The sequence below is a fragment of the Acomys russatus genome, chromosome 19, assembly GCF_903995435.1.
Source record: "Acomys russatus chromosome 19, mAcoRus1.1, whole genome shotgun sequence".
NCBI lineage: Eukaryota > Metazoa > Chordata > Mammalia > Rodentia > Muridae > Acomys > Acomys russatus.
The window spans coordinates 8,275,454-8,286,482 of NC_067155.1; the positions used below are offsets into that span (position 1 = coordinate 8,275,454).

At 45.6% G+C, this 11,029-nt stretch overlaps 1 protein-coding gene across 1 annotated transcript; it reads right to left on the reverse strand.

Moving 5' to 3' along the window:
• Window positions 1-500: 500 nt before the first annotated feature.
• On the reverse strand, window positions 501-10,356 carry LOC127203037 (zinc finger protein 583). Its single transcript, XM_051161851.1, has 3 exons — window positions 10,173-10,356; window positions 8,141-8,236; window positions 501-2,160 (listed from the first exon to the last, which is right to left on the reverse strand). The coding sequence occupies exons 1-3, from the start codon at window positions 10,354-10,356 to the stop codon at window positions 680-682; spliced, it is 1,761 nt and encodes a 586-aa protein (XP_051017808.1). The 3' UTR covers window positions 501-679.
• Between the last annotated feature and the right edge of the window lie 673 nt (window positions 10,357-11,029).

The window sequence follows — 11,029 nt, forward strand, 5'->3', positions numbered from 1 at the left end:
AAGAAATTTACATGCATTACTCACTTCTCCCGATTACTTTTGAGGTAGAGCCATTATAAGTCTCAAAATATAAATAAGATTGAAAGTTACAAAGGACCAAATGCTCTCTTAAATTTAGGGACAGAAGATGAAAGAGCAAGTATAAACACTAGGTCTACTTTAATTCCGTATGTATAAAAAAAAAAAAAAAAAAAAAAAGATGAGTATTGGCATGAAGGTTTTAAAAGGTGATCAGAAATAAGATTCTGGGGGCCAGATAGCCTGATGGGTTACTTTAAGAACTGTGTGCTTATTCCCCATAAAGTTTTGGGTGTCTTAAGAAATCTTAGCTAATGAGGGATAAATAATATGACCAAACTTTGTTGCTTAAAAGTTTGGCTGAAGTGTGGAAACTGAAAAGAGGCATGAGTACACCAGAAATCCTTTTCAATATTCCACATAACACAGATTAACATGTAGAAGACGAAGATGATGAAATATAAATGGTTCTTTTTTTTTTCTCTCTCTCTCCAAGACAGGGTCTCTCTATGTAGCCTTGACTGTCCTGGACTCGCTTTGTAGACCAGGCTGGCCTCGAACTCACAGCGATCCTCCTGCCTCTGCCTCCCGAGTGCTGGGATTAAAGGCGTGGGCCACCGCCGCCTGGCTAAACGGTTCTTTCTAATGGGTCAGATTTGGGTCACAGTGAAGAGATCAAACCTACAGCTCTTGGCAACTGCCTGGATGCAGAGGGTGACGGAGAGGAAAGGGACAAGAACGACTCCATAGTATGGACTTTCTCGTGATGAGCAAGGTGCGCACGCTGCCTGAAAGACTTCCTGCAGTCTTTACACTCGTAAGGTCTCTCTCCGGTGTGAATCCTCTGATGCAGAGTGAGAGATCCACTGTAACTAAAGGCCTTCCCACAGATATTGCATTCGTAAGGCTTCTCTCCAGTGTGAATTCTTTGATGTTGAGCAAGGCCTGCATTTTGGCTGAATGTTTTCCTGCACTCCTTACACGTGTAGGGTTTCTCTCCGGTGTGACTTCTCTGATGCTGTGTAAGGGACGAGTTGTTGCTGAAGGCCTTTTTGCACTCGGCACACTCGTAGGGCTTCTCTCCGGTGTGAACCCGCTGGTGCTGATCGAGGTAAGCCATCTGGCTGAAGGCTTTCCCACAGACTTTACATTCATAAGGTTTTTCTCCAGTATGGACTCTCTGATGTTGAGACAGGTGTGCGTACTGGCTGAAGGATTTCCGACACTCTTTACACTCGTAGGGTCTCTCCCCGGTGTGGATTCTCTGGTGTACGATAAGGTATCCACGGTGACTAAAAGCCTTCCCACACACGTTGCACGTGTAAGGTTTCTCTCCGGTGTGGATCCTCTGATGCTGAGCGAGAAACGAACCGTTACTGAAAGCTTTTCCACATTCGATGCATTCGAAAGGCCTCTCCCCAGTATGAATCCTTTGATGCTGAGTCAAGTGTGCAATCTGGCTGAAGGCTTTTTTACACTCTTTGCACTGATAAGGCTTCTCCCCGGTGTGAACTCTCTGATGCTGCACAAGATGTGCGTTCTGGCTGAAGGCCTTCCTACACTGTTTACACTCGTAAGGTTTCTCCCCGCTGTGGATTCGCTTGTGCTGAGCTAGGTTTGCGCTCTGGCTGAAGGCTTTGCCACATTCGACGCACGCGTAGGGTTTCTCCCCAGTGTGAGTTCTCTGATGGAGGGTCAGGGATGAGCTCTGGTTAAAGACTTTTTCGCAGTCAGTACACTTCAGGATTCTCTTTCCTGCATGGGCCTTCTTATGTTTCAAGCCCACCGAGTTTTTCCGGTAGCTCCTCTTTCGCGGCTCACACTGATGGATTCTTTCTTTGGTAGGGAAACTTGGTGGCCTATCCAGTATTGCATCCTGATGGAGTGTTTGCCAAGATGGGTGACACCCACTGCTTTGCTCTTCATGGACTTCTTTATGAGTGATGAGCAGTGGGTGGGAATGGACCTCCTGACCTCCCAACTTGTTCTTAAAGCGTTCTTCTCTTTCACGGTCTTCTTTCCAATTGGGGCACTCAGGTCTGTGACTGAGATGGCTTCTTCGCACTGTTAGGACTTTGGCAGAGTCTTCATAAATATCTTGCTTTGATGAAAATTCGGTGCCTTTGAATACATACTCCCAATCTAAAAGACACCGAGAAAAGAGATGTTTTAAAATTCATTCGTTATAAGAAAAGAAAGTGCTCAGAGAAAGTAAAATACAAATGAAATGAAAAGATTTTTGTTTTTCTGTTTCTTTTTTTTTTTTAAGACAGGGTCTCTCTGTGTTAGCCTTGGCTGTCCTGGACTCGCTTTGTAGACCAGGCTGGCCTCGAACTCGCAGCGATCCACCTGCGTCTGCCTCCCGAGTACTGGGATTAAAGGCGTGCACCACCACGCCCAGCCTGAAGTGAAAAGATTTAACATCTCTTAATTCATTTTAAAACTAAATTAAGAAAGGTGGTTATAACAGGTACAGGGGCACTCATTTTTTTTTTTTTTGAGACAGGGTTTCTCTGTGTAGCCTTGGCTTCGAACTCACAGCGATCCACTTGCCTTTGCCTCCTGAGTGCTGGCATTAAAGGCGTGTGCCACCACGCCCGGCTTGGGGCACACATTTTTAATCCCAGCACTTGGGAGGCAGGGGCAGGCTATTCTCTGTGAGTTCGAGGCCAGCCTGGCCTACATAATAAGTTCCAGAACAGCTAGAGCTACATAGTGGAACTCTGTCTTTGGGGGGAAAAAAAGAAAAAAGAAAGGAAGGAACCAACCCCCGCGAGTTGTCTTTTGGCCTCCATACACATGCTGGGGCAAGTGTGTGCCCATCCTCGTGCACACACTTATACATACAAAGTAAATAAATACTCGAGGGGTTTTAGAAAAGTTAAAAAAGGGAGAAAATTTGCCAACATCAGAGCTGAAAGGAGTCAACCATATTCTACGCAACAGAGAGGATGATTCGATAACTTCTGCTAATAAAGGGGGCAACACATGTGACATGCAGGTCTCTCGGAAGTGAGAGTCTTGCCAAAGCTGAAGTGAGGAGAATTAGAGTCCAAAATAATCTCATATTCATTAAATCTGGTTCCTATTCATATTTTCAGCAGTGGATTCCACCAAAGAGTTCAGGGGAAAGGATACCGTTCTAAGCAACTTTCTCAGAAAGAGAAGATGATGAAAGACTCCTGAGCTTGTTTTCACAACCCCAGCAGTATCTTGTTAATAGAGCCAGATAAAGAAATTGCAAGTGCCTGCCAGGCGTGGTGGCACATGCCTTTAATCCCAGCACTTGGGAGGCAGAGGCAGGTGCATTGCTGTGAGTTCAAGGCCAGCCTGGTCTACAAAACAAGTCCAGGATAGTCAAGGCTACACAGAGAAACCCTGTCTCAAAAAAAAAAAAAAAAAAAAAAAAAAAAAAAAAAAAAGAGAGAGAGAGAGAGAGAGAAGAAGAAGAAGAAGAAGAAAGCACAAGTAAGCCCACAGACCAATGCAGTGCCTAAACATAAATGCAGAATGTTTAACAAAACCATAGTGATTCAGATTCACAGCGAAACCCCAACGAGCCATAACGACACCATAGCAAAGCATATAAAATATGGGAAGCATAATTTTGATTAAAAAATAATCAATCCAAGGAATGCAAGGTTGGTTTAATATTGGAAAATCATCAGTGATGTTCACTACGGCACTCAACAAACAGACAGTGAAAGAACGAGCAGAAACAATCATATGATTGCCCCAATAAATGCAGAATCAGTATCTGAACTGTTAGCTATAAAATTTTTAGCAAAGCAAGGGCTCTGTTTCTAAGTACCCTTACAGTTTGAATCAACTTAACAGTGAAAACCAGAGCGCGTATCCTCCTTAGACTGGAACATGCGTACATACGCTTTTACCACCCCCATTCGATGATATTTAGCAAGTGCAATTTAGCAACCATTGCCGAGAAGGCAGGAAACAGAAGGTGAAATACAGAGAGAAAGAAATAAAACCGCCCATGTTTTCAGAAGGCATGATGACACAGAAAATCCTCAGAGCTTCAGGAAGAAAATGCAAAAGGCAATAAGAACACTACCATTGAGGCCTCAAGGTGGTGGCGCACGCCTCTCATCCCATCACTTGGGAGGCAGAGGCAGGCTCTGAGTTCAAGGCCAGCCTGGTCTACCTCGTGAGTTTCAGGACAGCCAGGGCTATCCAGAGAGAAACCTTGTCTTGAAAAACCTAAAAAAAAAAAAAAAAAAGAGAGAGAGAGAGCGAGAAAAGAAAGAAATAAAAGACAGGAAGGAAGAAATGAAGGAACAAAGGAAAATAACTACTAAATAACTACTAGACTGGGCACTATAAAATATTCCTATGACAAATTAGAGAAAATTAAACCTTGTTGGATTTTTAAAAGATGGTTAAGATGTCAGTTCCTTCTCAATTAATACATACGTAAACACCATCCCAAACAAAGCTCTTTGAGTAAAAAATTCTCATTTTGATTCTAAAATTTATATGAAACACAAATGTTCTGAAGTAGTCAAAGCAAGTTTGCAAATGGTAGTACAAAATGTCAAAACTTAATTTAGCTGGGCACAGTGACACATGCCTGTATCCCAGCACGTGGGAGGCAGAGGCAGGTGGATCTCTGTGAGTCCAAAGCCAGCCTGGTCTACAAATTGAGTCCAGGACAGCCAAGGCTACCCAGAGAAACAAACAAACAAACAAACAAAAAACCCAAAAACAACAACAACAACAACAGCAACAAAAAAACCTTAGTTTAAAGTAACCTGTGTCAAAACTCAAATTAAATGATTTTTACATATGCAGCTGTCTATAAATATATCCTAATATTAGCATTACTCGACCAAATGCAACAAAACAACCTGATCAACACGTAATGAAAGAATAAAGTCATCTTTTTAAACAACTCAAGTGAACGGGATATTTGAAACTACAAGGAAAGAGACAGTGGCAAACCCCAAGAACTGTCAGGATCTCCAGGAAAGAGCTGCAGATACACACAGGAGCTCTCCCAGCCCTTGACAGTCATTACCAAGTTAAAGAGAAAGAGGTCAGCAGGCTAAGCTACTCTTACAGCGATACGGAGAATATAATAAATGACAAAATTAGGAGCAAAGAAAAAAAAAAAAGCCCAAAACAGAGAACTGAGAGAATATAGGAACACAAAATAAATCCACGTGCAGGAGCTTGAAAAACTAAAACTGATGTATAAATAGCAATCTAATATATCACTGCCAAACGAACAGTACATGAAATAAGACATTAATATCGCAAGCTCTCGTAGATATAGAAAAGAGTTATAAGATGACTTTGCTCAGGCGCATGGAAAAAAGTCTGATAACTTAAATGAAAAAAAATAAGGCCGGGCGGTGGTGGCGCACGCCTTTAATCGCAGCACTTGGGAGGCAGAGGCAGGCGGATCGCTGTGAGTTCGAGGCCAGCCTGGTCTACAAAGTGAGTCCAGGACAGTCAAGGTTACCCAGCAAAACCCTGTCTCGGAAAACAAAAAAATAACTACTAGACAAATACAAATACATAAAACTTATTCAAAGAAACTATTTACCACAGAGGACGCTGAGAAAACTGGCAAGCATCGCTTGCCCACAATGTCTCAGCCTGGCCTGTATCGCAGCCTCTTAGGAGAGTGGTACCATTCATTCGCAGTGTGTCTAAATCGGACACTCCTTTCAGTTCAGTTCAGCTGCCAACTGCATTCTATACTCATGAGCGCTCTCTCTCCCTGTCTCCCTCGGTCCCGCCCCCACCTCTCTCTTTCTCTTCTAAGGCAGGATGTCTTGTAGCCCAGGCTGGCCTGGAGTTCACTAGGTAGCTGAGGGTGACCTTTGACTCCTGACCCCTCCCGAGGCCTTTTGCTTCCCCAATGCTGGAGTTACAGGTGTGCACCACCAATGGCAGGTTTACGCAGTGCTGGTGTGCAACCCAGGATTTCACAGAAGCTGGGCAAGCATGCTACCAACTGAACTGCATGCACGCCCAGCCCTGAGTTTCTTTAGAATCTCTAGCCAAACTCCTCTCTCCTGATTATTTCGGGTTAACACTCAGGAATTACCTAAACTCGAAAATAACCTTGGAGTGTGCTTTCTCTTTTAGCCGATGGTTTATAAACGTTGATCCCAGCACTCGAGAGGCAGAGGCAGAGGCAGGCGGACCTCTGTAAGTTCCAGGCCAGCCTGGTCTGCAAAGTGAGTCCAGGACACCCAGGAATACAAAAGAAACCCTGTCTCTAAAAATCACCACCCCCCCCCACCCCCTAAAAAATAAACTTGTGGATAACCCACAGGACGAAGTGTGATGTCGTGCTCAAAGCCATCAATGAAGGAAGGAGTAAGCGAATTAATAAATATATCAGTCTTCCAATCTAAAAGGAATGAGTGCTTGGGAAAAAACAATCTAGGTTTGTTCCCCGCCCCCCTTTTTCTTCATTTTTTTTAATTGCAATGAACCAACTTGTGCAAAACTAAAAGACAAAACAAACAAACAAACAAACAACCCAGGGACTTGTTTGGATGCAGAGTTATCAGAGACGAAGATAACTTGTAGATAACGTGTACGGAGAGAGTAATTCAGCGCCCTTGCTCACTGTTTCTTCCCAGGCCTCGATGCTGGGATGAAGAAGAGGTCATTCAGTCTTTAAACTGTCATGTGCTGTGTTGGGGAGACAACGGCTTGGTGGCTCAGAGCACTTGCTGCTCTGGCAGAGGACTGAGTTGGACTCCAAGCAGCTGCAGGGTGCCTAACAACCAGCTGTAATAACCCCAGTTCTGACTTCTTCTGTGGTCACGGCACACGCGTGGTACACAGACACACATGCAGGCGAAACACCCACACACATAAAGTAAGAATGAACAAGTCTTCAAAAGAACTGTCACGTGCTGCTGTAAATTCAAGGAGAAGCTACCTCCAAATGATCACTCGGTCCAACGAGTTTGGACTCAGCACGTATGTCTTAGAGTGTCCCCCAAGACGCCCTTGTTTGAGTGTCCCCCAAGACGCCCTTGTTTGTGGATGGGCTGTCCCTCCCAACTCAACTCTGTGAGAAGGGGCTTTAAAAAACCCCCACCAGAAGAGCCTCCATTAGGAACGCCTTATCCACGCAGCTGGAGAGATGGCTCAGCAGGGGAGCGCACTTGCTGCTCTTGCTAAGGCCCCCGGTTCAGTTCCCAGCACCCACAAGGGGACTTCTAAATCCTGGTCCAGGCATCTGGCTCCCTCTTCTGGCCTCTGCAGGTACTGCATATGGTGCACATGCATCCTACGCAGACAACACACACACACACACACACACACACACACACACACACACACACACACACACACACACACACACACACACACACACACACACACACACACACACACACACACACACAAAATCCTCAAAAAAGGAGAACACCGTGCCTTTGAGGATAGGAGAGAAAACTGCTAGAGAGAAAACACCGCGTCTTTGCGGCTACCTGGAGTCTCCCTGTGGGAGGCGATCTCCCTAGAACCCTCTGTGTCAACCAGAAGGTCCCACTTACCATTTTTGGTCACCAAGCTTCCCCTGTCAGTGTGAGCATCTGACCTGATGCTCCAATAGCTGTCTGCAGCTTTCTCTTTTCTCCTCCTGCTGCGGGCTGTGCACCTAATAACTCACTCTGAACCAGGAGCTTGGCCCGACAGAGTGCCTTGTACACCAGCGGTCCTCAACCCAGGGGTTGCGACCCCTCCGTGGGTCAAAGGCGGTTGGAAGATAGATAACAGTATCAAAATCACAGTTATGGCCAGGCGTGGTGGCGCACACCTTTAATCCCAGCACTCGAGAGGCAGAGGCAGGCGGATCGCTGTGAGTTCAAGGCCAGCCTGGTCTACAAAGTAAGTCCAGGACAGCCAAGGCTACACAGAGAGACCCTGTCTCAAAAAACAAACAAAAACAAAACAAAACAACAACAACAACAACAAAAACAAAAAAAAAACACAAAAGAAAAAAGAAAAAGAAAAGAAGGCTGAGAACCACTGCTCTGTAGGAACCAGACGCTTTAATAAAACCTCTTCCAAGGGTGCTAACGGTGGCTGGGCCTTTCCTGACAAGGGTGCCCTGCCCCTCGGTCCCACTCACCAGGACATGTGTCTCTTGCTCCCTCCTTCTGCACCGTCCAGGGGTCTTTTCCTTGTTCCAGTAATGAGACCACAGCTGGCTTGAAAATAGGGATGCCTGCTTCCAAGAAACAGAGGAGGAGTTAGCCACTCTCGGAGATCAAAGCGAGCTCCCTGCTCATCAGGAAGGTGAGGCATTACAGACGGGAGCTTAGGAAGGCAGGAAGTAGTCTTTAGAATGAATGGCAGGAAGGAATAGTCTTAAAAAAAGAAAAAAAAAAAAGCTACCAAGTCTGTAAAATGTAATTTATTTGGGGAATCCAAGAAAAAGGCGGGGGTGGGGTGGGGTGGGGTGGGGGAGCAATTCTCTTTGAACTTTTGGAACTGGGTTTGCTAGGTCGCCCAGGCTGTTTACCCCTAACTGTGATGGCTGGTCTTAGTTGTCAACTTGACTACATATAGAATTAACTAAAACCCAAGTGGCTGGGCACACCTATGAGGGTTTTGTTGTCTTAAAGCATTTGAAATGGGAAGACCCACTTTATTTCATTTTTATTTTTATTTTTTGGTGACAGGGTTTCTCTGTGTAGCTTTGGCTATCCTAGAACTTGCTTTGCAGACCAGGCTGGCCTCAAACTCAGAGATTTCCCCTGCCTCTGCCTGCCCGAGTGCTGGGATTAAAGGTCTGTGCCACCATCACCAGGCAGGAAGGCCCACTTTTAATCTGGATCTTTCTCTCTGGCAAGTCCGTTCCTTCACTTGTTTGGGACTCTGGTGGAGTGAACAACTATTATATTTTTGGACTTCCTGTTGGTGGACAGCCATTGTTGGACTAGCTGAACCATTCTAATAAATCCCAGAGAGAGAGAGAGAGAGAGAGAGAGAGAGAGAGAGTGTGTGTGTGTGCGTGTGTCTTATTTACTCATCCTGTCAGTTCTGGTCCCCTGGAGCAATGGTTCTTCACCTGTGGGTCACAACACCTTTGGGGGTGAATGACCCTTTCTTTGATAGGACTCCCCTAAGATCATTGCATTACAATTCAAAACAGGTCACAGAATTCACGAACTCATAAAGTTCAAACAATTCATAAAATGACTGTTATGGAGTAGCAGTGAAAATAGTTTTATGTTTGCCGGGGGTGGGGGGGGTGGGGGGAGGGAAGGGAGAGAGGAGGGGGTGTCACCCCAACATGAGGAAGTGTTTTAAAGGGCTAGGAAGGCTGAGCACCACTGCTCTGGAGAACCCTGACTCACACAGCATGAGCCCTCTGAGCACATGGCACTGCAGGCACGCGTCACGTCACCCTACGGACTTAGGAAAGAGAAATCGGGCCAATAAAATGGCTCATGGGAAAAGGGCTCGCTACGTAAAGCCTGATGACCCGAGTTCCATCCTTAGAACCCCTGTAAAGGTGGAGGAAGAGAACTGACCCCATGGAGTCGCACGTGCACCCTGTGGCATGTGCAGACAATTCCCAACACACCCACATACACATACACACAGACACACACACACACACACACACACACACACAAAGAGAGAAATGTAATTTTTTAAAAGTTTAATAAAAAAGGGAATTTTTTTTTTTTTTTTTTTTTTTTTTTGATTTTTCAAGACAGGGTTTCTCTGTGTAGCCTTGACTGTCCTGGACTCACTTTGTAGACCAGGCTGGCCTCGAACTCACGGAGACCCACCTGCCTTTGCCTCTTGAGTGCTGGGATTAAAGGCTTACGCCATCACGCCCGGCTCCAAAAAGGGACATTTAATAAAGCAACTAAAAGACATCTCAGAGGGTTGGAGAGATGATGGCTCAGCGGTTAAGAGCACTGACTGCTCTTCCAGAGGTCCTGAGTTCAATTCCCAGCAACCACATGGTGGCTCACAACCATCTGTAATGTGATCTAATGCCCTCTTCTGGCCTATAGGGGTACAAGCAGGTAGGTAGAACACTGTATGTATAATAAATAAATAAATCTTTAAAAAAAAGACATCTTGAAGACAATTCCCAGAACACAGCCCCATGTTGGGTGGAGTTCTGCAGAGACCCGCCTTACCCAGGGACTCCAGGCTCCTGTAGTTGTCCAAGGTCACCTTCCGGTACAAGTCTCTCTGAGCATCGTTCAGCCATTCCCACTCCTCCCGAGTAAAATTGACAGACACGTCCCCAAATGTCGGCAGACCCTGAAATGATATGACCACATTCTGGTTCAAGTCCTCGCCCAGGCCTAGGTTACACATAGTTAAAGCTGAGCGTTCACCTGTAATCCCAGCGCTCAGGAGGCAGAGGCAGGATGCACTGAGTTCCAGGCCAGCCTGGGCTACTCAGTGAGTTCAAAGCTATCTTATGAGCCTGTGCCTCAAACAAACAAACAAACAAACAAACCAACAAACCAACAACATAATACAATGTAACAGAAAAGAGTTAGAACTTGCTAAACTGTCTATAAAAAAATATATATTTTTTTGACAGAGTCTTGTAAACTGGCTGTGGTGACACACGCCTTTAATCCCAGCAGAGGCAGGAGAATTACTATAAGTTCAAGGCCAGCCTGGTCTACAAAGTAAGTCCAAGACAGCCAGGGTGACACAGAGAAGCCCTGTCTTGAAAAAACAATCAAAGACAGGGTCTTGTATGTGGCTCAGGGTGGTCTTGAATTCACAACTCTTCTGCCTCAACTTCCCAAGTGCTCAGACTCACTCACACTCTCTCTTTCTGTCTCTCTCCCCCTCCCTACCCCTCCGTTCCCCCCCCCCATCTCCCTTTCTCAGATAGGATACAGCTACACAACTCAAGCTGGCCTTGAACTCTCTGTCCTTCTACCTCAGTCTCCCAAGTGCTGGACTTACAGGTATGGCCACTCTAAGCTCCTGAAGACGGTGCAAGTGACCAGCACCCCACCCCACCCCAGAC

Bases quoted from the DNA above. Each gene is read 5' to 3' on its own strand.
- LOC127203037 (XM_051161851.1), bottom strand. From the start codon at position 10,356: ATGTGTAACCTAGGCCTGGGCGAGGACTTGAACCAGAATGTGGTCATA. The intron at 8,237-10,172 runs GTAAGGCGGGTC...TCTTGGAAGCAG, and splicing joins CAGGAGCCTGGAGTCCCTGG to GCATCCCTATTTTCAAGCCA. The intron at 2,161-8,140 runs GTGAGTGGGACC...GGTGTCTTTTAG, and splicing joins AGCAAGAGACACATGTCCTG to ATTGGGAGTATGTATTCAAA.